Here is a 27,375-nt window from a genome sequence, read left to right on the forward strand (position 1 = left end):
GGGAGAAATTCCTCTAGGGGTTAACTCTCCAGGGGTGGTTACGCCAACAAGAAGTGTTGGGGGAAGGAAGGTTGGGGCGCTGTCCTACCTTGTCACTGTCCACTGTGTTCTGAGAGGTCCTAGAGGCAATGGAGATGGTGTCTGGCTGGCTGCTCCCATCCCCCTGGCTGTCAACATCCTCCACTCCATCCCTGCAGGAAGAAGAGAAAAGCAACAGGGGTGGGGGTGGGGGGAGCGACTGTGGGCTTAGAGCACACAAGGGTTTCCAGCTGGGCTGGCGGAGCAGAGCCGTAGCACTTTCTAGCAGGGATGTGCCTAAAATTATCCCACGAAAGGAAGCAGCCCCATGTAATTTTCAATGATGTCACTTCTTGCACTTAGCAAATACATAATCACTATGTTGATAACTGAACACAAAATGACTCCTCTCCATAACTCCTCTGGCCCACGGTGCAGAGTGGGCAGCTATTTACTTATTTTCACTAGGAATGGGTCTATAAAAGGCAGTAGGAAAAAGTATGTCCTGCTTAGAAGCTAGGCTTCTCTCCAGCTGCCTGGGTCATCTGCAACAGTCCCAGAGTTCAGGGTATTCTAATAGATTTTCTGTATGCTGTAACAGGGTGGGGGGTGGTTTATAGCTGGCTTATAAAGAGAAGAGAACTGAGAAGATATGTTTTTGACCTGTGTTTCTTTTGCTCAGGAAAATGGGGTGGGACACCTTCTCCAGGGGAGATTATCCTTGGGAAGGTCGGACCCTCAACTCCTGGGTCTGGAGGAGTTTATTGCCTTCATTTTGGTGGGGCTTGGTGATCTCATGCTTATTTATGATGATTTCTTATTAACACAGAAGACCAAGGCATCTTCTCAAAGATAAGAGGACAGTCACAGATTCTGCAGCAGCTTTTGAGCCAGCTGTGCTCCTGAGTGCCTGATAAGATAGTCTCCTAAGTGCACTCCTGACGTTTGGACCCCTTCCTGGGCCCCTGGACCACACTGTTGTCCCATTCAAATGCTCCCTCAACTCTCCAGCTTTAGAACTGGGTCCTAATCCTACACTGAACCCAAAGCTCTGGCCAACGGGGATTAGATGCCTGGGAACTGGTGAAGGCTGAAGGGTCTGTGTCAGGAAAAACTGGAGATGTGGGCCAGGGGTTGGGTAAACCAGCCCAGGAAGTGACAGCTCTTCCTATGGAGGTCTTTGTGAAAGTCACACCCCTGATTCTGCTTATGGAGAAGTATAGCCTTAGGGGAAATGGGAACTCAGTGTCTGACAGTGTTACCACATGGGCAACATATCCCATATACCGAAGCTCAGAGTCTAAATAATTACAATCTGGAGTGTGAGTGTGTGTGGACACGTGTGTGCATGTGGGCATACATGGGATGCCAATGTACATACACTGGGTCTGCTAGTCATAAAAAGAGTTTTCTCCCACCCAGAATACTTCTAAGTCAATTGCTCTCTCACCACCATTTGTGGGCTTGGGAAATGCCAATTTATTTTAATAATATAAGCCACAGATTCATAGGAAAGAAAATCTGCTGTAGAAAGAAATTATGTGATGTATTTCAAAACCAAAAACAAAGGAGTTTCAGATCATCTGTTGTTTCAGATATCTGGACCAGTGCTCCCCACCATTTGTAGACAGTTGAGAGCTGGCTGTACGTTCTGCTTCCCACTATTCTGGCCCATTGCAGGCCCTTCTGGTCCACACCAGACGAGACCAGTTCTGGGGGATGTGGGGAGCCCATCCAGGAGTGTGGGTTGTATTACCCAAGCCAATCCACTCCTCTGTAAACTCTGTCCCCATATGCAGGGAGCCAAGCTAATGAAATAACACAATGCCTGGCTATTCTCTGCAGAGACTGCCAAGATTTCTCCCCCTCTCATCACAGGACAATGACCAAGAAAAGGTGTGAGACATTTCCAAGATATGTCCATCCCATGTTCTAGAGATGCTCAAACTCTCCTACTATAGGAAAAAGGGGCTTTTTTGCAGAGTAACCCTAGATAAGCTCACCTGAATAGCCTTCCCACCATGGTCCTGGACCTTCAGTTCCTTATAACTGTTTCCATTCTCTCTTCTTTATTGAAGTAGGGGCTTCCTACAGCAGGGTCTGTCTCTACTGCTAAACTAAGTCTGCCCCTTACCTGGACTGTGGACAAAGGTAAATGAAATCAAAATAACCCCTCCCTAACACATTCATAATTGTTCCTTCAGCACCGAGAGGGGACCTTATCCTGGCCATGCTGGTCTTGGGGCTCCTGCCTCCTGGAGGAATCTCTCTCTACCTTAGCCACACCCTTCTTTTGGCTACCACCTCCCTTGGTGGCTCCCAAGCCTGTGTATCCTGGTTGGCACCAAAGGGTCAACTAAAATCTCCTGAATTTAGTCCATTCATGAATAGGAGAGGAGAGGACAGCCTGTGATCACCAACATCCATCACCTCCAGAACTCTGTTTTTGTTTTGTTTATTCTTTTCCAAAACTGATATGAAGTTTTTATATGCTTTCTCTTGAAGTGCCCTCCAAAAGAGTCATTGTAGGTGACTGTAACACGGAGACTTGAGAAAGAAATACTTAAGCAGTCATCCACTGGTCTTAGGAAAACTCGGATTCAGAAGGGCCCAGAGAGATGAAGATATAAAAAATAAGTCCTCTTCATAAGCCCCATCATATTGCTTATCTCAGATGAATGAAGATGAGGACTCTTGGGGGTTGCAGTAAGAGCTGCAGTGACAGTCCCACCATACCACCCCCACATTACAGTCCTTTGGCTGTCTAGCCAGTCCAGAGAGCCCCGACTCAAAGCCACCTCCTTGCCAAGGCTTTCCCCAGACACTTCACTCCAGCGCTCATCCAAAGTCCCCTCTCCTTGATGCCTGCAGCATTTCCTGTCCCTACGGGTGGTCCTGCTTCTTCTCGTCTAACTATTCCACGTGTGAGACGTGACTGTCAGGTGGTTCTTGAGGGAATGGACTCATCTTACACTTCCTTTTATCTTCCCCGGGCACCCAGCACAGTGTTTATCAGAGGACAGGTGCCCAGTGAAGCCCTGCTGAATGTAATTGACAGTAACGGGTGAGATGCTTAAAGAGGTGACTCCTCTTAGGTAGAACTCAGTGGGGTGTCACAGAGAGGGTTGCTGCCTGCAGAGTCCACCGCCCCGTGGAAGCAAAGGTTCACCCCACCCCCACTCCCGGAAGCTGGTGAGGCTGTGCTGGGGGCAGAGACGCTGGTTACCTCTTACTATTGTTCCTCTGTTTGGCTGGTGTTTTGGGGAGCTGAATTGGCTCCTTTAAAGCTCCTTTCAGGTGAATGATCCTCTCTTGAATCACCTCGCGTATGTTCTTGATCCATTCCTGCTTGGTTTCTATGCTGGAGGCCTGGAGTGCCACAGGGAGAGAGAGTGAGAATCTCATTTCCCTTCAATCCACTGAAACAGTTCTCAACCCTCCTCTTGCAGGCTTAATCCATCATCTTCAAGGGTACCAAATGTTGGAGGGGTTTATTTCTCTCGTTTTATACTTGTGACTCTTCAATCCCAGGGACATGCTTCTCCAACTCCTAGAACAGGCCTATGACCCCAAGACTCAATGTAGATTTCTAAGGGATGATTTTCAAAGTATTTAATAACCTGGGAGGCACTGACCAACACTGATATTTGCCCCTGCTGGGCCAAGGGTTAACACTTCAGTTACTAGATTCTGAGGAGGTCTGGGGAGTACGGGAGGGGCAGCAAGGGGGCATTTGGAGGCAGCAGCCATTTACCAACTGGTATAACTGGATATACGTCAGGAGGCTCAACACCTATATGGCTACATAGGCTCGTACTGATTGAAAGTCAGTCCTGGGTTTTTAGCCTGGTAAACCTGTTAATTGAAGGCACTGCTACCACTCCATGAATACCCCATTTGTCTTCATGGAAGTTTTCTCAGGTACTTCTGCCTCATGTCAGGTAGCACTTATGCTGGCGATTCAGAGTAAACAAGTGTGAAGCTTGGTCAGGGCTGGCCCATCTCTTCCTTGGGGATGGGCACTTCCCTGGTAAGCACGTGACTGGTGGGTGCACCGTGTGCAGGATCTCTCCTCGGTTACACTAACAGGACCACAGGCACTGACTCAGTTCCCAGGCCACGTGCAGCCTGGGGAGCTGAGGTGACTCCTAAGGCCCCTTCTCAACACTGCTCTCAATCAGCACAGTTCCCACGTTAGTATGATTCACTAGAGCTTCTAGAACATGAGTTCCCAGAGGCCTGGGTTCATATCCCATACGTAGTCATCCTCCACAGCACTGGGCAGAATACCTTACACGTGGAAGGTGCTCAGGAAAATAAATGCTGAGTGAATGTGGAGCAAATCAAGGTGCTGTTTACCAAAGGGTCATCTGTTGGCCTTGCCACTTGAAGGAGCCATATGGACAGAACGTATTTAAGTGGGCCCTGTTGAGGCCATTCCCTGCCTTCTTCCCTCCATGCTCCAACAGGTGCCTGGACTGAGGAGACCACTCATCTTGAGATTTCAGTCTACTTTCATGATAGAATTTGCATCTCAACACCCACGTGAAGCTGCCATTCCCGAGAGAGAAGCCCAGTGGTCCGGTGGATTCTCCAGGCCCCAGCTTTTAGGTGGATCCTGCCCACATCCCTCCGCGCTCCCTTCAGCTATCCCCAACCCTGGTCTTGTGCCCAGCAGAGAGCAGTACTTACTTTCAGCACTGTTTTATTGTCTGAGGATGGGGTGCGCCCAGACCACAAGGCGAATTTGCAGGGATCGCCCTCTACGTGCTCCGTCACACCCAGCTCTGAGGTCTGTAGACAGGAAATGCCTGTGAGAGGCGGGGAAGGGGAAGGCAGTGGGGAGACTTAGGGCTGGGGTTGGGAAGGGAAAGGCAACAGAGAGGAGAGGACCGAGGGAGGGGCTCTGTCAATCAAACTTAAACAGACCGGATGTTCTGTTCTTCTACCCAGGATGCAAGGACCTACAGGCACGTGCCTGATGAGCAGGTAGGCAGGGAGGGAAGGTGAAGAGGGAGGCGCCCAAAGCCAACTGGAAGAAGAACGGTGAACTCTAAGATGCAAAGGTGGGAGTCGAGGGGGCGCTTTCCAACTAGGATGCATTTTCATTTGTCCAGGATGGCTTTGGTGTGGCGCCAGGGGAGAGATGAGCCAAGTGTTCAAGGTCCCTTCCTACCCAAGGGCACTATGCAAATGGGGCGTCTCATCTGACCCCACCTGCCCCACCTACCAGTAGCTTGTTCTTGTAAACATATTTTGTGTGTCCTGAAGAGTCTTTGATCTCCTTGCTGAAAACCAAGGAGATCTCAAAGAGGAACAGGTGTCGCTCGCGCCCCTTCCGGATCAGCGACTTGGGGTCCCACACTTGAAAGGCATCCTGCAGAATCAGCTCCCCCTGCACGTCCAGGTTCTCGTCGAACCCTGAAAAACACCCAGGTCTCCTCTCCAGAACCAGTATCAGTGGAAGCTCCTGCAAAGCTCCTGTGCAGCCTCCCCCAGCCCCACTGTCAGCCGGGGACCTCCTGCAAAGTAAACCCCATCTTTCCTTTTCCCTCCACAGCTCCCACCATCCCTGTCTTGGAGCTCGGAGTGGGGCTGAGGACAAACACTGCCTGCCTGAATGCCCTTGACTCTGCTCCATTTGTTGTGGCTTCATTTCTTACATTCCATTCCTAGGACTCTTCCTAGGATTGCTCCTATACTGCGTGGTGCACAAGCCTTCAACAATTTATATTCATGCCACTTTAAATAGAGGTTCTGAAACTTTAGGGTGGGTAAGAATCACCTAGACTGCTTATGAAAACACAGATTCCTGCCCATTCCTCAATGCCCAAGAGACTGGGATTCAGTAGGTGTGGGGTGGAGCCCATGACTTTGCACTCTGACAAGCTCCCAGGTGCTGCTGCTGCCGGTCCACAGAGCATCCCTTGAGTAGCTGGATCCAGAATACAGGTCAGGGACAGGCTGGAGGAGAGGGTGCTTACAGAGGCGGGCATGCAGGGCGTGGCAGGGGGCAGTGGGCGTGGGGAGCAGGTGCAAACAGAAAAGGAGGAGGTGGAGAAAGTGTGACACTAGGAATATGTTCAGACGGTCAGGGCTCAGTCTAGAGCAGGTAATCAGGGCTCCTTTGCATGAAGAAGTGGGGCTTCCTGTGCTAAGGGTGGCCCAGGAAGTACTGAAACCAGACCAAGTCTTTTAGATGGCACTGGGGTGGTGGGGGGGAGGGCAAGTGGTGGGGGGTGATGGAGCCCAGAAGAGAGAAAATACCCCACAGGTTTACCGTGTACAACGGAGTAGACTCGCCTTCCTTATCTCACCTGTTTGTCAGCCCAGTTGGGATACTGAGTATTAACACATCTAACAGTTTCCACCCCAATGAGGCTGCTCTGCCCATATCCGCTCTGTTTTGCGGTGTTAGGAGCACTTATTGGAGTCTCACTCTACCAGGTTTCTGGGCCCCAAGAGCATGGTTCCAGCCGATGAATGTGCTTCAGCAAAGTCCTATCAGGTTTAGCTGGCTGGACTTTTCTTACCAGCTAGGAAGGGCATGAGGGTAGCCGCATACCAACACGAATGTACTTAATGCAACTGAACTGTACACTTAAAAATGGTTAGGATGGTAAACTTTACGTTATGTATATTTTAGTATTAAAAAAAAGAGCAGGGCACAAGGCTAAAGACGGTGGGTGTGTGTATGTGCAGGATTTCTACTTATTCTGATGACAAATGCAATGCAAATGTTATGCAGAGGAAGAGGGCTGCTGTGGGTCAGGGCTCTAGCACATTTATAGTAAGGATGACAGCCTGTCCTACTCTACCTCTCAGGCAGCAAGTTGTCCACATATTTGATTCGGCACAGGCCTGGAGGCAGGTGTTAGCCGAGCTAGCCCCTGTGGATCTCCTCTCACGCTTCCCCAGGGCCTATGTAACAATTTGTCATTTCTCCTCTCTTCTAGCTTGTCCCCTTGCCTGACTTCACGCCACCTCCCTCCCATGACACAAGCTTCATGGTCTTAGGAAAGGAGGAGGCTCCCCTGAGCAGGCTGAGAGGACAGCTACCTTCCAGCATGCTGACGTGCATGGCATCATTGGCTTTCTTTGGGACACTGAGCATCACCTCCAGGCCATCCTTGAGCTCCCCTTTCCCTTCTTCACAGCAAGTTAATAGTTCCTGCGAAAAAAGTCCAGATACATTGAGAACTGTTTCCCCCAGCTTCCCCACCCTCCTGCTACCTAACCCCTCAAGGCAATTATATACCAATTCCTCAAGGAATTATATACCAGCTTCATTCTCTGTAATGGTCCCCTCTGAGGTATAAGGAAAGTGCGGTGGGGTGGAAAGGTTATCTCCAAAGAATTCAACCACCATGCTTTTCCCAGACTGAGCTTCCTCAGCTCAGTCTAATCCAAACTAACTCAATTCAACCCAACTCCCAAATGGCTGGCACTAGAAGTCAGCAACTAGGGCATCCTCTGTCACTCGACTGACCTCCTGGAGGTCAGGGAATACCCCTGGCAAAACACATGAACAGAGGCGCAGTACTGTGTGATCATAAAGAGGAGACAAATGGTGTGCAAAGGACACACAGCACTCATACATCACTGCATGCCTACTGCCAGCACCACTTTTATTTACACACCTCTACTGCCTGAATGACTTCCACCACACTGGGAGCAACTTGGGGTTACGGACACTATAGGCATAGTTTTTCAGAGTTATAGAAGATTTTTAGATCAAATGGATCAGGAGTTCCTAACCTGGGGCCAATAGATGAGATTATGGATTAGTCCTTGCATTGTCAGATGAGGACACTGTGATTAACAGGGACACAGATTTCCCCCAGGTTATAGAATTCACTAGAGGCCATGCAGGAGCCTGAATCCAGGTCTCTTGAATCCAAATCCAAGTACTCCATCCACCACGCCAACCTGTCTTCCACTTGTCCTCCTGGACCGTGTCCTCTCTTTTACATCCTCATTGGAGACTAGGTCATTACTATATCCATAAAAGATATATAGTATCTGGTTGATGGAGAAAAGATAATTTCCAACTATTTTAGTAACCATAAAGACCACTCGGAATGATTTCATCCAAACCAGAGGCATGCTGGCTTTCATTTTTCCTATCAGGGTTATCATATCTTGCTCACTTTGACACTGAGAAGGAAAAAGTTAAGCAAGAGATCTACAATCCATACTCTCTCCTTCTGTGGAGGAGAGAGGGAATGGTGTAAGGGAAGGCAGGGAACGGGTGGATGGGTGGGGATGCATTTCCAGGAAAGAAAGAAGTTGACAAGATCAAACCTTATAAACACATTAACGAAAGACCTCTTGACAAACTAGTAGTATTTGCTAGCAGAAGAGTACTTATTTATGGAGTGCTGTTAGTAGGATATATCTGGTCTGTCTAGGACTTCTCATGGTAAACAAACCTAGAATCCAAGGGCAGTATCACATAAGCTACATAACTGTCTAAGTAAAAAGTGATTACATTTCATGACCAAAATGGCTCTCTTCAGGGTAAGTGATAGGATGCAACATACATCATTTAGAAACCTTGCATGTTAATCAGGGCCACAGCACATCCTGATGCTGTAAGAAAGGACTTGGAGCTATTGATGACCTTCTCTCTGTGTTTTACCTCTGTTTTGGGATTATTTGTATCTTTGAAATTATTAGTAAAGCTTTATACTTGGTAAGATTATCTGATTAATGAGCATCTGATATGAGAATCCAAGTCTTTGTGTTATCTTGGATACATTTCCATATGAAGAAGAGAGCTTTGAGTGTCCAAAGAAGAGGTGAACTGCCCAGAGTACACGTTTGGGAGGTAGACATGATCAGTTCTCAGCTCTGTCCTTGCTTCCAGTCAGTATAATAGCGTCATTGTTTAGAAAGCTGTATTTACTTCTGCCAACCTGAAGTTCTCTGATTCTCCCCATCCTTTCCTAATTTTAATCCTCCCAACCTGTTGTCATACATCATCAAAGGAACTTCTAGGCAGAAACATAAGAGAAAAATAAGAAATATGCTTCAGGGACTTCCCTGGTGGCACAGTGGTCAAGAATCCATCTGCCAATGCAGGGGACATGGGTTCGAGCCCTGGTCCAGGAAGATCCCACATGCCGTGGAGCAACTAAGCCCACGTGCCACAACTACTGAGCCTGCACTCTAGAGCCTGGGAGCCACAACTGCTGAGCCCGCGTGCCACAACTACTGAAGCCCGTGTGCCTAGAGCCTGTGCTCCACAACAAGAGAAGCCACGGCAACGACAAGCCTGTGCACTGCAACGAAAAGTAGCCCCCTCTCGCCACAACTAAAGAAAGCCTGTGCGCAGCAAAAAAGACCCAACTCAGCCAAAAAAAAGAGAAATATGCTTCAGTTTGCAACAGAAAATACCAATTAGCTTAACCTCCCAAAGCAATTTGGCAAGTCCACCAATCAGCTAGCAAAACCAGTGAGTTCTCCTCAGACCCCTGCTACGGTTTACGATAAGGAGAAGGCTCCACCTTTAATTTAGACTCCAAAAGGACAGCTGTAGCAGATTTACATGCAGACTGTTGAACACTCTGACTTTCACTTTCATGCAACACCTAAAGGGAGGAACCCCAGAGGATACTGATAATTAAATATCAATTTACTCGGAATAAAACTAACTTTAATAAGAAAATAAATCCCATATTATTTATTTATAGGAAAAGCAAACTATTTTTCTTCTACTCAGCAGGCACTCTGCTACCAGCACATTTAAAAGAGGTCAAATTTATCTTAACTCTTTTTTGTCCCAAATAATTTTTCAATGTCTCTACAACAAATTGCCCCCTACTTCACTGTCTCCCTTCTCAGTTACCTGCACGGTCCTCTCTTCCTAAAACATCCAGTTACAGAATGAAGGCCCAGAGCCCACCCCTCCATCTGCCTAAAGCAAAACACAGGGCAGCCCATCCATCCTCTACTTCCCTGCCTTGTCCATGTCACAAAATTCATCCTAGGAACTTCAGCCTTATGGGATTAACGGGGAGAGGTGAAAAACTATATTTCTTTTCGAACTGCATCTTAATTGATGTAAGACCCTGGCAGTGTGGGTGGGCAAGCCAGTTTTGTTTTGTTTTTTCAATGCACAACCCCACCAACTCCCGGAAAGGCTTTGGGATACCTACATTTGAAAACCACAAAAATAAATTAAAAAAAAATCTTCTGGCACAAGAAAAATCATTTAGAAGGGTCATGCATCAAGTGGGCTAGAGAAGGAGAGGATAATTATACACAGAAATCTGGCTAAGGAGAAATTCCTGTAAGTAACCACAAAAGCGGATGCTAAGTATCTGACAGTCAAAGGCAAAGAAGGACCTCGAGCTCTTGTGATTTAAAGGTAGGAAGCACACCAATTTTTCAGAAGAGAAGCCTCTCGCCACCACTCCGAGATCTTAGGAGAATTTCTGTGAGTCTTTATATAAGAAACGTCAAAAACAGACAGGATGGCATCCTCAAAATGCCAGCAGCGGTTCTGCCCAAACAGCCGTGATGTTCTGCACATAGTTATTTCTGATACCAGTCTCAATAAAGGCCAAGGGCGTGATGCCCTGTGGTGATTCTCTAAGTCATTTCTGCAGGGTTGGGAGACTGGAGGGCCTGGAAGTGAAGCCCACTGTCTCTTCCTGGAGTCGAAGAAGGAGAAGGTTTGAAGGAGGAGGCTGAAGGGGAAGAAGGACGGTGCAGGGCCCTGCCCTGATCCAGAGGGTTGAAGAGAGGTCAGGGCATGACTCACTGCTGCCCCCACTCCTCTTATCACGGAGCTACAAGTGCTAAGGCAGGAAGACCCCACAGACTGGAAAGCTGGGCACACTCCAATGTGATTAGAATCTAGATTTGAAACTAGACTGTTTTTCAGATTTAGTGAAGCAGATAGAACATGTGAGGTTCAGCAAGTATCTCATAGAGCTGAACTTTACCAGATTTTCTCTGGAACTATACTATTTATGACATGCCTCTCCCTATTCTTTTATCCCTTGCATTTGAGAAGCGACGAGCAAAATATTCAAACTTAGGGAAAACTCCATGCTTGCACATTAAGAATTAATATAGATACAGGTTATATAACTGCCTATGATATTGATTTCCCAGGCTTTCTGTGGGGAAATGTCATATTTTCAGACTGTCAGTGTATCCTTCTCTGAGAAGAATCAGCCCAAATCACTCAGTATTTTACATAATTTGATTATTTGACTTTTAAAGAGAAAGATTTTGGAAAAAACCCAAATCTCTTGGTTGGCTCCAGAAGAACCCCTAACATATGGGGTCCTACAGATACAGAGTGCCACTGTGTTTTAATATGTACTTTTTAACTATTTCCTCTCTGAAACCTCCTAGTCTTGACAAACATGGAGATTAAGGCAATGGTAGGTGCTGCCCTGGGCCTCCACTGCCCACGTAGACTGGCACCGCCCCTAACGCCTTGACCCCAGATCCCATCGGAAGCAGGGGCCACCAGGAGGAATCTGCCCAAAAGGGAAGGACAGGAGAGACTCTAGGTACCAGCCAGTGCCTGGGGTGGCAGTCACTAAAAGCTGTGCAGTGGTGGATGTATGTGAAAATAGTCACAATCCATTCCTGCTCCCATTTCTCCTCTCCCCCACCCCAATAAGCATCTGGAATTTCATGGGACAGAACATGCAGTAGAACCAGCAGTGCCAGCGTGGGCTCATCTCTGAAGTTCTGCTCCAGGTAGAGGAAAGGTCTTGAGGTGGAAGCTTTCCCATCCTTGGGCAAAGCTGGGATTCCCTGGGCCTGGTCAACAGTGTGGTCAGGGTGGCAGAGAGGGGAGGGGAGATACCTTCAGGAGCAGCTGGTACTTAGTGATCCTCTGGACGGGCTTAATTAGGTAGGAAGAGATGGAGTTGGCCAGACCGTGCCGCTGCTGTATCTCCTACAGGGATTAAAAACAGGCACCGTTAGACACAGAGGGCCATGTGCACATATGTCTTCTGGGAGGAGGTGGGCTGGGTTAAGGAGAGAGGAGAAAAGGGAAAAGGGCACACAACTATGAGAAACTGCTCTTTGATGGGAAAAGGAAGAGGAATGGCATTCTATAAAGGGAAAATGTATAAACCAAAACACACAGGAAATAATCATTGTATCTTTAGATGATAATGAGGACCATACCTGAGCAGTACAGAGGATCACACCTAGATTCTAGAAAAGTGAACATACACTTAGATAAGAAGATGGATGTAGGTCGTTGATGGGGTGGAGCTAGAAGAATGAATTAGGATGTGATGGGGAGCTTCTCAGGGGTAAAATATTGTAGATCTTAAATAGGAGCAAAACATGGTGAAAGCAATGTTTCAGAAAGATTAATATAAGCCTAATAGCAACATAGAGGGTGGAAGCTGGGAAATAGAGACAGAGAGACCAGTTCAGAGATTACTGCAAAAGTCCGAGTGTGTAAACACGGAGTTGCCATATGATCCAGCAATTCTACTTCTAGGTATATACCTGAGAGAAATCAAAATATATGTCCACACAAAGACTTGCATAAAATGTTCATAGCAGTATTATTAAGAGCAGTGAAAAGGTGGACACAACCCAAATCTCCGTCAACTGATGAATGAAAAAACAAAATGTAGTATAGTCATACAATGGAATATTATTTGGCCATGAAAAGGAATGAAGTACTGAGACACTACAACATAGATGAATCTTAACTTTATGCTAAGTGAAAGAAGTCAGTCACAAAAGAACACATATTATATCATTCCATTTTTAATGAAATGTCCAGAAGACGAAAATCTATAGAGATAGGAAATAGATCATTGGTTGCTTAGAGCTGGGGGAGTAGGAAGGAGGATAAGGTGGAGGGGTGATAGCTAAAGGGCGTGGGGTTGCTTTATGAGATAATGAAATAGTTGCACATGTCTGTGAGTATACTAAACAATTAAATTGTACCCTTTACATATACGTATAATATACATCTGTATCTCCAGGCGTGTAATGTGGAGGCTTGCCATAAACAAAGATTAGTGAGAACAAAGCGTTGGGAGGAGTACAAGAAACATTTTAAAGCTCGACAAGATGATAGGACTTGCTACGCGGCTATGAAGGAGGGTGATAATAATAAAAGAGGGAATAATAAAAAAAAAATTCCACTTTCTGCCAACTATCCCAGAAAGTAGCAATGTTCTCACTCATTTGCCTCTTCCCTAGAGGTGTGTAGTTATAGCAAGACTTTTTCAAGGAAAATGGGCAAACAGCTGATAGCTTGACCCTATTGGGCAAATGAACATTGTGAATTTACTTGGGGGCTTTGGCAGGAGAGGACAGGCAGTAACGCACCTTTGACAGGCTCCACTCTGACAAGGTGCCAGTTCGGGAAGGCTTCACGTGGACAGTGAGGAAGGGGTGGCCTCCAGAGGTGGGGTCAACCCAACCAAGCTTAGTAATCAACATGGCACCAGACACCGCAGCCTCACGGTTCCCACGCTTGGAGTAGAAAATTCCGGATCATGTCAATGTGTGGGTCTTTCTTGGACTTGAATTTTCTGTGCTCTCTTTACAATAATGGATAATAAGACTGTCTTTATTGGGGGTTGATCTCTTATAAAAGGAGGGCCTAAAGTAGATGGTTTCTAGGTGTAGAATTTAGGGAACCCTTTCTGAAGGAAGGGGGAAAGCTACAAAGATGATGCTTTCTGGAATGCTTTGGGAACAGTCAGGAGAGTTTACTGCTCTCCCTCCCCTCTTCTGGGCCAAGCTCCAGGAACTGCTACTGGGCTGGTTTTCTGGCTTCCACTGGCCTCCCCATCTAAAGTAGAGGCTCATCAGGCATGACGTTGGAAAATGGGGAGTGGGGTGTGAAATTTGGAGTATATCTGACTGGCAACTCAAAGTCTAGAAACAGGGATATGAGGAATGTAGGACTAGAGGAGAACACAGTTTAGCACCAGACATTGTAACATGTACAAAATGAGCCAGGCAAACCATCAGTCAAACCTCAAGGGACTCACAGGTTGGGGGGAGGTGTGTGTAATAGAAAGGTCCACTGTTAACCTGCCGGAAGGCAGATTGTTACAAACGCCGTAGAGAGACACAAAGGATACTGCACGCATAGAGAGAGGCAAGGATTCATGCAGGAAGCAACACGTGATCTTTGAAGGCTAGGAAGACTTCTAAGGGTGTCTGTGTGTGCCTGTGTGCCCGCCCGCACCTGTGTGTGCAGAGGGCTCACAATCCATTCTAGGCAGGGAGAGTAGTGTGAGCAAAGAGAAGGAAGCAGAAGAGTCTGAGGCGTGCTCAGAGCACGGGACACGTGTGTTCAGAAACATGTGAAGTGGAAAACAGGACACAGTGCATTTAAAACTTCAAAAAGACCCTTCTGGTTACTGTTGATAAATAACCAGAAATGTCTTAAGAGAAATACATTATTAAGCAGAGATAATAGCGCTATAGGGCATCCCAGATGATAGTCAATAAATTCTGATACCAAGTTAGAGAAAGACTTTTCTTGGGTTTTCTGTTTAAACAAATATAACCTCAGAAATTCCACTTTGGGACCATTTCCATAGTAATACTCCATTTTAAAAAATCACGTGTGTTTTTTCTTGTCTGGCTTTAACCCATTCAAGTGTCATTTCTTCACTGAGCAACAGGACACGTGTAGAATCATTTCTGTTATAGTAGGGTCAGGCTAGAAAGATGCTCAGAGAAAGTTTCTTTTGTAAACTTGAGTATGGGAACCATGTTTGAATGTCTGACTCCCCATGGGGCCTGGCACACTATCTTGCATACAGCAGACAGTCAAAGATCTATAGATGGAATGAGGTAGGCAGAAGGTTAGATTGATTAGATACTAAAATGACATGACTACCAGAATGGCCATCACTGCTGCCACCTATCTCTCACTGAACTTCACTTTTTATTCTCATTTTTTTTCTCCCTCTGTTCTTCCTGTGCATCCTGCAGTGACCCGTTTGATTCTGTCACTCTCTGGGGACCAGCAGTATATATACCATCATTCGCCAACACGATTGCATCCTCACCCAAAACCAGAGGACCACACATGGTACATCGGCTCTGAGTCTTCTCTTGGCTTCCATTACAGCATAAGTGCTCAACCCTGGCTGCACGTTACTCTCACCTGGAAATGTTTAAAACTCTCAATGCCCAGGCCAAACCCAGGCTGATCATATCAAAATCAGGGCTGGGACCGGAATCACTATTTTTCAAAGCTCCCTAGGTAATTCCAATGGGCAGTCAAGGTTGAAACAATTGCATTAGCGTAGTCAGGGACTCCCAAACTTGAGCGGGTATCAGTCACCTGGAGGGCTCCTTAAAACTCAGATGGTTGGGCTCCAGCCCTGGGGATTCTGATACAATAGATCTAGAGTGGGGTCCAAAATACATAGTTCTAACAAGTTCTCAGGTGATGCTGACGTGGCTGGGCTGAGAGCACACTTTGAGGAACCCCTACGTTTGAGGAGCTATATATGCAGTAGAAGTGGAATATCCTAGTACGTCTCCTCTGCTTGTGAGATTTATGGCTAGCTGGATTCAGTGTGGAGGCACAGAGGCAAATGTGCCTTATCCGAAACCACAGCACTTGAGATGGGATGGAGTAAAACAAAAGATAAACACTGCTTTTGTTTTTCTCTATGTTTTATCCATGAGAGAGAGGTTTGGAGGGGCCAGTAAAGAAAAATGAGGAACAAAGGATAGCTAAAAACCCACGATCTCAAAGTAGAGAAGCAATTTCCACCTGCTCATTAGTGGTTCAAGGATGGAAATTCACAGCTTACATCAAAGAAGGTGCCTGCATGCTCCAGGATCAGCTGGTTGGAATCAGGCTTGTTTTTACAGTAGGTGACGTACATCTGAAATTTGTCTGCCTAAAAAAACAAAAACAATAATAGGTCAGTATCCATTAGTTGCTCCCTTCTGTTGACTGTACCAGCAAGGGCTGTGCAGTTAAACCCTCAGATATTGTGTGATACAGGATTATCTGTGGCAAATTTCCTGGGCTCATCAAGCCTGTGCTACCCTAACAAACTTTGAGATGCTTTTTTCCTATCAGCAGGGGGAGAAAGCTCACTGAAAGTGAGCTCATTTTAATACTAGTCAGTGCTAGATAGAATTAAAAAAAACAATTCACATATCCTCATGTATCCTGAAGTTGGACAGAATTTATTGAGAGATTATCCCCCTTTTTGGACTACCTACAATTGTGCTTCCCATCTTGAAAAATGACAGCATTTGCTCTGAAAACAAAAGTCAAAGAATGAAAACAAAGTGTGATCTCAGAGGGATATCTGCTAGAACTCCAAACGTCTCCACTGGGGGCAGTTTGTAGGGCATGTTAAACACCTATGCTACCATCCCCCACTTCCCAGAAGCAATGATGGGGGAAAGGAAAGCAGGGTGACCCTTTGGGGCAGGGTCTGAACAATGAGTCCTAACCAGATTGCTACTTCAAGTCAAGAATTTTATGGCTTGGTGAAAATTCATTTCTTATGTCTTTGGGATCCTCTGGGTCAGTGTTTCACAGCCTTTCCACTGGAAAGGGTGTGTGTACTTTGGCCACCAAGCACCTTTCCCATTTGTGAAATGCTCCCCATCCTCGTGCCTATACAACATTGGGGATGTCCTCTTCTAAGAAAGCAGCCTAGCTATGTTTTAATTATAGCAGGTTTCATTTATGCCACCACTTTCCCAAGTTCTTTATATATATTAACTCATTTGATCCTTATGAGAACCCTATGTAGTGAGTTCTATTATTATCATCCCCATTTTACAAATGTGAAAATGGTGGCATAAGGTTGGTTAAGTAACTTTAAATTCCCATAGTTACAAAGTGGTGGAGCCCAGGCCAGCTGCCTTCAGGCTTCTAGGTAATAACTGTTGCTGTTCAATACATTGCAAACAACTCTTTCTACACTTTACTACTGCACTACACTCATAAATTAAGATTATAAGACTTAAGAAAGTCACTTCGGGATAATTCTTGGCAAAATGTGCATATTTTACACAATCATTAAAGGTTTTCTGAAACCAATTTTAGGGTTTATATACTACCTGGGAGGCATTCATCATCCCTAAGAGATGTTGATAAACCATACTTATGGTCGATGGTAAGGCAAATCCACAAAATGTATGAAACAAGATACCAAAAAAAACCCCCCAAAACCTTCACTTAATGGTCAATCTCAGTTTTTCTCTACATTGGCCATGCAAGGGATCATAAATTATTTATCAGCACTAATGTGAACTGTGCATGGGCCCACATATATAGAGGTGAAAAATGTTATTAGCACAAAATAAGATGGCAGTCTGAGACTTCCTTAAGAAATGAGAGTATGCCAGGAAGCAAATGTTATGGTTTCAGAAAACGGAAGTAACTCAGGTCTTGAGCTGTGGGATGAGCTGTGATATTAATTACATGTCAATGGGCTGGCCAACATCCTAGCTCCTCTAAAATGTTTCCATATATAGAATATAAAACATAACCATAGCCCTGCCTATTCCAGAGGGCTGTTATGAGCACAAACTCTCTGAAGAGTGAAAACATTTGGAAAAGTAGCCCATTTTGAGTGGAAGTTATAATTAGTTAACTGTTGAATATTAGAGCTCCTGGCCCTGGGGAAGGATTTCCATGTTTAGTTGCACTTATTGTACTAGGTGGACTTCCCTCAAGATGTTGGCACTCATACCATGAACCTGAACTCAGGACAATGTGGCACAGAGATGCTAACAGAGACTAATGTTTCTGTTTGTATAAGTAGAACCTAGTACATTCAGCCCATTTACTTGGCCCAAGAAAGAGAATGACTAGATATGCATCCTGTAGGTCAGAATTGGGATGGATACTCAAGGAGTCTGCTCTCTAGTAAGGAAGAAAATGTAAACAATGGTTTGGTGGATTTCTAAAGTTCTAATTCCTTAATCCTCATCCTGTTAAAAACAAAACAACTCGTGGATGGAGCTGGAGTAGTTCTTCTACCCAGGGTGGTGGTCTTGTTCCAATCTCCTGACATCTCAATTTTAGAAAGTTTTTAGAGAACTTAAGGTGGAGCTTGGACACACCATCTAAGGACCTTTCCCAAGGAGGGCTCTGCTCCTCAGGGAGAGACTGCTTCTCTCAGATCTACTCATGGCTCCTCTCTAGAGCCCCTGGTCCTGTGTTAGAAGTTCAGTGACACCAATCAGCTCAGGCACTGAACAGTGATGTCATCTGGTAGCATCTGCATTCCTGGAAAGCATGTGACAGTGGGAGGAGAAGAAGCTCAGGTCGGTTACCCAGGTAACAAAGCAGTGTCCCACATCCTCAGGTAGCTGCTCATACTTCTCCAGCTCTTTGAGGAAGATGCTGCAAGGGGAGAGAAAGGCCAAATCAGACATCTCTGTACTGCTGACTCCCTCTCCGTCAGAGGCTTATACTGAGGTCAACCCAACCTCGTAAACTCTCCACTATTTACACATGGCTTCTCCACTCTCTAAGCAACACGTGGTAACAAGCGATTTTTAATATGTTGGAACTAATTCATTAAAATTTGTATTAACTGATTAATTAGTGCTACTTAATATTGTTTCCCTTAAGGGTTTACACTTCTCAGGCTGAAAATAATGAAATATTATACTTGTGTTGGGCACTTCATTTTAACAGTAACTATGGCTATTTTTTTACACAAGTAATCTGAGCATGTTGTAACATTTAAAAATATACAGATACAGGTATCAAAAGAACAAAATAAATATCATCTACGATCCCAGAGATAGGTGGTAAAATTCTGAATCCTACACTGACTTCTTTCCAATTTTTCACTTTCTTCTTCCATCAGTACCCAGTTTGTGCTAGAAAACTGAGTTAACATTTCTTAATGCTGACATTGTTAGGAAAGAAAATTTAATGGGGAAAAAGTCGTAATACATTTCAAAGCTGAATTGAACTACTACTGAATTATCTGCCATTGTGGATATCTGAGCCATGGCTCCCTTCTATCTTAATAAATAATAAAGAGTTGACTATACCAACTTCGAATTAATATATTAAACAATTGGTTTGAGCTCAGAGAATATAAGCTCAAATAAGCCAGAATCATTGGAATGGAATTTGCTTTTTAAAAATCACACAAAGTTTTTCAAATAAAAATAATATGAGGCTATGGGGAAACATTCTGATGGAGATGGAAGATGGTATAAACTTTGCACAGGTCAATTTGATAACATCTATCAAAATAAAAAATATACTTATCTTTGCCTCTGCAATTTTAATTTTGGAAAACGTCCTATAGTTGTAGTCACATGTGTGTAACATGAAGTATGTACATGCATATTCACTGTGGCACTGTTCATAACAGCAAAAGATGGTCTATAGATGACAAAGTAAACTATAGTACATCCACAGAACCATATACTATATAGCTATAAAAAATGGCAAAGCTTTTTAGGTTTTCAAATGGAAGATCACCAGGGCAGGCTGTTAAGTAAAAAAAGCAAGGTGTGGAAGAATGTATCTAATATTCTGCCTTTTGTCTAAGTAAGTAATATATACTCTTATTTCCAACCCAAGAAACTAATGGTCAGAGTGTACAATTTCAGTTATGCAATATAAGTTCTGGAGATCTACTATATAGCGTAATACTTATAGCTAACAATAATGTATTGTATACTTAAAAGTTGTAAAGAGGGTAGATCTTATGTTAAGTGTTCTTATATAATAATAATAGGGGAGAAAACTTTGGGAGGTGATAAATATGTCTATGGCCTTGATGGTGGTGATGGTTTCATGGGTGTAGAGTTATCCCCAAACGCATCAGGTTGTGATATTAAATACGTACAGCTTTTTACATCAACCGTACTTCAATAAAGTGGTTAAAAAGAAAGTCATTACCTAAAACGAAAAGACAACCTACTGAATGGGAGAAAATACTTGCAAATGATATAACTAACACAGATTAATATCCAACATATATAAATAGCTCATACAACTCAACATCAAAAAAACAAACAATATGATTTAAAAATGGGCAGTAGACCTGAATGGATGCTTTTCCCAAGAAGACATACAGATGGCCAACAGGCACATGAAAAGATGCCCAACATTATTAATCATCAGAGAAATGCAAATTAAAACCACAGTTAAGTATCACCTCAAACCAGTCAGAATGGCTATCACCAAAAAGAACACAAATAACAAATGCTGGAGAGAGTGGGGAGAAAAGGGAACCCTCCTACACTGTTGGTGGGAATGTAAATTGGTGCAGCCACTGTGGAAAACAGCATGGAGCATTCTCCAAAAACTAAAAATAGAGCTACCATATGACCCAGCAATTCTACTCCTGAGTATATATCTGAAAAAAATGAAAACTCTAATTTGAAAAGATACATGCACCCCAATGTTCATAGCAGCATTATGTACAATTGCCAAGATATGGAAGCAACCTAAGTGTCCAAGAGATGAATGGATAAAGAAGATGTGGTATATATACAATGGAATATTACTCAGCCATAAAAGGAATGAAATTTTGCCATTTGCAACAACATGGATTGACTAGGAGGGTATTATGCTAAGTGAAGTAAGTCAGACAGAGAAAGACAAATACTGTATGATATCACTTATATGTGGAGTCTAAAAAACACCACAAACTAGTGAATATAACAAAAAAGAAACAGACTCACAGATATAGAGAACAAGCTAGTGGTTACCAGTGGGCAAAGGAAAGTGGGGAGCGGCAAGATAGGGAAAGGGGATTAAGAGGTACAAACTACTATATATAAAAAAAAATAAGTTACAAGGATATACTGTACAACATGGGGAATACAGCCAATATTTTATAATAACTATAAATGGAGTATAACCTTTAAAGATTGTGAATCACTATGTTGTACACCTGAAAGTTATATAATATTATACATCAACCATACCTCAATAAAAAAAAAAAGAACAGCAAACAGACTTTCACACATGTGAAATGACATATAAAGAAGAACATTCACCACAGTACTGTCTGAAATAAAAGTCGGTTGGAAACAACACAAATATATTTTAAAAAAGTCATTACCATAGGAAACCAGGTGAAGGAACAGAGTGAATGAAGATAGTGGTGGGTGAGTCTTCTCGATCTATACTTTTCTATTTAATTTTGATTTTAAAAATTAATTCAAAAATTAAATTAAAAGATATAAAGTAGGTCTGAATGATTCTATTGCCTACCTCTACCATTGGAACAAATAAATTTTATTGATTTGACTTACACTACTTGAGTCCTCTTGTCCAAGAATTCTGGCAGCATCTTACAATTATAATTACAATTGGTTATGGATTCTATATATATGTTATTTGTGTTCTCCCTTCAATGACATAGAAAGATGTTGGTTTTGGTTTAAAGAAATATATATGTGCAATTAAAAAATGCTTGGCAAGTCATATTTGGAGGGCCAAAATGCTAATGATTGATAGGATCATAGATGATATTTTTTGTCCACCTGCCATTTAAATTTTCTACAACAAATGGGTATTACTTCAGTAATAAGAAAAAGTCACTTAAAAATTTTTGAAGACTCCTAGCAATACCCATTTGATGATAATCATCTTTCTCCCGAATTTTGGAGTATCCTGATCTGAATCATGGAACAGCAGTGATTATAATGCAATTTGGGCTTACAAAATGCAAATATGCAGTGCTCAAAAATCAATAAGTATCATACTTATTGCTATTTTTAGAAGAACTGCAGGTGACACACATGTATTTAATATGACTTCTAAATTAGAAATAGGAAAAAATTATATAATGCTGTAAGTGAGGATCAAATTTTTTTCAAGGCCAAAAAGAAAACATCTTTTTTTGTAGCAAAGAGAAGCAATCTGGCTCATTACCATATATATATATAACATAATATGTTAAAATATTAATCTATTTTTAATATAATTTTTATTTCTGGAACTAAATTCTAAAAGACATTTATTATGTGGCTCTTTTCCATGAGAACACTAAATAATAAAATGTACAAAATCTTCAGAGGTAGTTTTTTCAGGTGTTGAGATATTCTTTACACGGTCATTTCTCATATGGGCTGAACAGGGCCGGGGTGGGGGGGGTGGGGAGGGCGCTGGAACGGCTTGACGAGTGGGGGAAGAAACTCTGATGAGCTATTCTAGGACAAGGACTGGTGAAAGGAAATGAACTGCTTTAAAGAAAGCAGGACTAGGAGGAAAGAGTACCTGGAAGAAGAGAGAAAGAGGCGAATTTGGAGCCCCAGGCACCTACAATAAATGCTCTTGGCTGTAGGAAACCTCCACTTCCCTACTCTCGGGATCTCACTCCAACCCCCTCCCTCTGACCCCCATAGTATATAGGCCCTTCTCCTTTAAAGGCAATCAAATAAATGATACAACATCCTGGATCATGACATTCCACATAAGATATAAAATTGTATTCTTGCTTTAGAAGTTGCAAGGACTCTGTGACAACTCAGGGAGAGTGTCCCTCCTTCCTTGACTTATGACCCAAGGTCAGTGGCCTGGTCACTTAAGGTTAATTTTAAGTGCACAGTGGTAATTATACCCACAGAGTTGATAATTGATCTAGATGCTGAAGATGGTGGTGGAATTTTATTTAAAATCCTGGTAATTTAAATAGAGCAATACCCTGACTTTTGGTGACAGCAGGTATCAAAAACCTATGGGAGGATGCTTTGCTTGAAAATTCTCAAGAAGTGAAAGCACTTTAAAATGAGTTAAGTACATAGATTATCATCACTACAATTAATGCCTTTTCGGAAAATGCAGGTTTTAACAGCAGCTGCCACTGCTAGCTCACCTTTCTACTGACCCGAGGCCTCACTTTCCTTCCCTCCCACAGCAAAGCTCAAGTCAAAGAGCCAGAGTTCACACCTACTCACAGTTGTGAGGAGGTCTTCCAAAGTTTCACTTTTCTCAACTTTAAATAACCTCGTGGGGATGTTGTGAGGATTTAATAAATCCATGTAGCTAAAGAACCCAAACCACTGCCTAGCATATAGCAGGCACTAAATAAACATTAGTTCTTCCGGATCAGTGCTTCCCAATCTTAATAAGCTCCACTCCTGTAGACTTATCCCGAGAGAGCTCTCCCCACCATACCCCTGTTGGAAAATCTATAGTAGATTACTTTCTCCTAAACCATATCCTGGGAAAATCTTGATTGGGTATTATGCAAAGATTGGATTTCAAGGTCACAGATCATGTAAGTTTGGGAAATGCTGGGCTAAACTAGTTTGTTTATGGCAGGACTTCCAAAATCCTATAATATGATGAGGCACATTATAAATCTCTGAAGTATCTGATAGAGTGTGCAGTGCTTCCCAAACTTCTTTGCGGGTGGAACATTTCTGGGGGGACTTTGTCTAAAGGAACACTCTTGGAAAACCTTAGTTAGTGGTCATCACACCTGGCTGTGCACTGCCCTCTGGGTTAGGATCTGAGCATCTGTACTGTTTAGCAAAGCTTCCTGGGTAATTCGAATGCATCCAGTCCATAGGTCAGCTTTTGAAGGCAACTGCCCTATTCCAGTGTGCTTCCAGTTGGCAGATCCTACGTTAACTCTATAAGATTTAATTTTTAAATAAAAAAGCTAAGAATTTTAAAAGCTATTTATTTTGTGCTGGGCATATCAATTCATAACTTTGAGTAAGATATGCACTACCATCTCAATGTAATTGTTGAAAGTAAGTAGCAGTATTAAACTCTATTTTGCTTTTTAATTTGAAGCTTATGAAGATGACAGGTTATGTACGTCTGATCAGTATCATTCCACCTACTTCAAATAGATGTGATGAGTTTAAATTAAAGCACAAGAAGTCACAACACTCTTCACAAATGATGGGATATTCCTCCTCAGCTGTTCTATAGAAACATCTTGGTCCTCACCATTTCAATAATTATATGTAATAAATCATGGGAGAACGAGCAAAGCAAGGAGTTTAAGAGTTTGTGTGAATGTCTGGGGTTCTTTCAGAAATGAATAAAACTTTTAAAGAAATGTCAAGATTCAAATACTGTATGATATCACTTATATGTGGAATTTTAAAAATACAACAAACTAGTTAATATAACAAAAAAGAAGCAGACACATAGGTAAAGAGAATGAACTAGTGGCTACCAGTGGGGAGGGGGGAGGGGCAATATAGGGTAGGGGATTAAGAGATACAAACTATTAGGTATAAAATAAGCTACAAGAATGTATTGTAGGGCTTCCCTGGTGGCGCAGTGGTTGAGAATCTGCCTGCCAATGCAGGAAACACGGGTTCGAGCCCTGGTCTGGGAAGATCCCACATGCCGCAGAGCAACTAGGCCCGTGAGCCACAACCACTGAGCCTGTGCATCTGGAGCCTGAGCTCCCAACAAGAGGCCGCGATAGTGAGAGGCCCGCGCACCGCGGTGAAGAGCGGCCCCCACTTGCCGCAACTAGAGAAAGCCCTCGCACAGAAACGAAGACCCAACACAGCCAAAAATAAATAAATTAATTAATTAATTTTAAAAAAAAGAATGTATTGTACAACATGGGGGATATAGCCAATATTTTATAATAACTATAACCTTTAAAATTGTGAATCACTATATTGTACACCTGTAACTTATATAATAGCATACAGCAACTACACTTCAATAAAAAAATGTCAAGATCTAAGCAATGTCACTACTCTATTAAAGTATTATGATACAATATATTATGCAGTTACTTTATGAGGAAAATGCTTCCCTCTGGCTTTGGACAGGATCCTGGGAAATGAAACCTCTAGCATTTATTGATAGAAAAGCTTTGTGAGCTTTGTCATTAAGTACTATGGAAACAGCACCATTCCAAAGGCACCCTGAGTCATTCTGATTTTGTTATTCTCGCCAAAGGTAAATTTGGCCTATATTCTTACTGCTTCTGGAGAAGTATGTCCTTCACAGAGGACCTCTACGTCAAGGGTGCAGCTTGCATTTAAAGGGGAGCATATGCGATGACCTTGTGTATGCGTGCTCTCATGCATGTGCATGCACACTTGTTGGTGAGAAGGGGAATGAAGGGGGCGGGGCGGTGCTGTGGTAACGGGGCAGGGGGGAGAAGAACAATGAGGAGGAGACAAACAAATAAAGCTGGAGGCAGCCGGGGAGAAAGGCATCAGGCTCATCTCTGCAGGCAGTCCAGGACACTGCCCCGTATCAATGCTTTCATACAAGTGGAGCTAGAGACCGTTTCTAAGGGATCCATTAGTGACCAGACAGATTCAGAGCCCATCTTGGAAGAGGCTCTGGACTGCAGGCCAGGACAGCTGGTTAGCATACTGAGCAGCTGTTAAACTAGTGGAGAGTTGTGCGCACTCCAGGGAAGGTACCAGATTGTTCACAAAAGTGTTTAATCAGCACAGTTTGATCACCTGGGCTGAGCCATGACAATCAGCGGGCTCTCTCCCTTTATTTCACAGCAGAAACTTCAGCTTAGGTTAGAGGTGAAGGGGCAAAGTGTGCAGGGCTGGACTCTTCCTCAGCATATGCCCCACCCTCACCTCCAACCTCAAGCAGCAGTTTATCTCGCTGCACTGCTACCTGTTGAATATGTTTTGCTAATATTTCCTAAGTTTGTTTAACTTGTGTGATCAGATGAATCAAAAGTATTGCATAAATATAAGTTTAATGTTAAAGTAAAATATAAACAATCTCACATTTAATATTATTCATAGCCATTGATAGCTTGTGTAGCAACTAGGCACGGACGCTAAGCAGTTAGTGTGTACAAGTGAAATGAACATGACTTGAACACCCCCAAACGAATGTTTAGACTTTGTCTTGCTTTGGGTACTCCCCAATATCTATAACCAGCACCAATGTCGACGGCTTACTGAAAAAACAAACAATAGCAACAAAATCCCAGCTAAATGTTTTTTAGGGCCCTTCTGATGGGTAAGGCCTCAGTTATCCCTTAGATTATGGGTTTAGGGCCCAAGAAAAATCACAAGTCTTCCCCTTCCTCTTCGCTTGGCATTTGAATATTAAGAAAATGACAGTGTGACTTAATAGGGAGTTATGAAGACTTGGATTCTTTGGCTGTGTTACTAATTGGTTTGTGCAGGTCACGAACTTTTATAAGCTCCAGTTTCTATAAAACAAGGGAGTAGAATAGAACGAGATTTTCTTGGAGTGTGAAAAAAGCACAGAAAGCACAGAATACACGTATTTTGAAGCAAGGGGTGTGTGTGTGGGAAGGAGTAGGAGAGGCAATGGAGGAGAAGGCAGCTGCAGCCTGGCAGTGTGGCCTCCAGAAGGAGCTGCGACCTGCACATCCCTTTTCTCACCACTTGGTGGAGCCCGCTCCCCACCTTGTAGCTACAGATCTACCCTCTGTGTTCCAAGGGGTTGTAAAATCAATTTAGTGGGTGGAAACCAGCATTAAAAAGGAAGGAGAATGGAACCTAATCCAAAATACCAGAGTGCATCACACATAGTGAGGGTGTTATTTTGGAGGACTTAATTTTCCTCTTATATATAACATAAGCATATGCATATCAGGACATGATATATTATTTTTCTTTGGTTCATGATCAAAAATATTTGAAAAGCACTTTGCTGATGCTCCTAGGTCTTTATCCATCTCTCTCCCTCCTTCTCACCCTCGACCCTCCCCCCTTCTCCCTCTCTACTGATCTACCATCTCCCTCTAGTAGTGCCCCCCTTTCCCCTCTTCCTTCCTCTCTCCTTCTCCCCATCTCTTCTTTCCCCTTGTTATCCACTGTTCTCATTTCTCCTCTATCCAGGTATTTTACCCCACTTTCCCACTCACTCTCTCTCCTGCCTTCCTTCGTGCTCTCCTACACCACCATTTCTGACTCATACCATCTCCACCCACCACCTCTCCCCTCCTGAGCCTCAATCTCACAGAGACAGACGTGACAAGACACAGTCTAAGTGGGAGTGTGACGGCCAGACCTCCCCCATCCTTGACCCAGGATTCAGACTCACTCCCAAACGCCTCCCATTGCCTCTCGGCCTCCCTCCTAGACTTCACCACTCTCCTCCCTGAAAGGGCCTGTGTTCAAACTCTCCTCCATCATCAATGGAGCCGTGCCTGGCTGTACAAATCCCACTGGTTATTTAAATTCCATCTTAAATGCCCCTCTTCTGGGAAGCCTTCCTGTTACTCCAACAGAGACTATTTTCTTTGCTCCTTTGATCTGCACTTGTGCTCACCTCCACCCTTATCACCAGTACCTCACTGATTCCCAGAACTCAGAGGGCAGAGCCTTGCTTAGATTCCTCACTGGGTACCAACTCCATCTCCAAACCAGTGCGGGGCTGACCCCAGGGTCGAACTCCTGGGAGATCATGGAAGTGTGGGCCTGGTTCGG

The 27,375-nt window shown here is 43.7% G+C and overlaps 1 protein-coding gene across 13 annotated transcripts in view; it reads right to left on the reverse strand.

The window, feature by feature from the left end:
• KALRN (kalirin RhoGEF kinase) overlaps positions 1–27,375 on the reverse strand; it is a 655,749-nt gene that overhangs the window by 210,627 nt on the left and 417,747 nt on the right. For all 13 annotated transcript variants that reach the window (XM_059920949.1, XM_059920948.1, XM_059920941.1 and 10 more), the window contains exons 26-33: positions 18,304–18,373; positions 15,810–15,899; positions 11,852–11,944; positions 7,078–7,189; positions 5,249–5,439; positions 4,711–4,812; positions 3,245–3,387; positions 89–191 (exon numbers count right to left, since the gene is read on the reverse strand). In XM_059920949.1, the coding sequence (XP_059776932.1) occupies positions 89–191; positions 3,245–3,387; positions 4,711–4,812; positions 5,249–5,439; positions 7,078–7,189; positions 11,852–11,944; positions 15,810–15,899; positions 18,304–18,373 (904 nt within the window). The remainder of the gene's footprint in view (positions 1–88; positions 192–3,244; positions 3,388–4,710; positions 4,813–5,248; positions 5,440–7,077; positions 7,190–11,851; positions 11,945–15,809; positions 15,900–18,303; positions 18,374–27,375) is intronic.

Source organism: Balaenoptera ricei, chromosome 4 (assembly GCF_028023285.1).
Source record: "Balaenoptera ricei isolate mBalRic1 chromosome 4, mBalRic1.hap2, whole genome shotgun sequence".
Taxonomy (NCBI): Eukaryota; Metazoa; Chordata; class Mammalia; order Artiodactyla; family Balaenopteridae; genus Balaenoptera; species Balaenoptera ricei.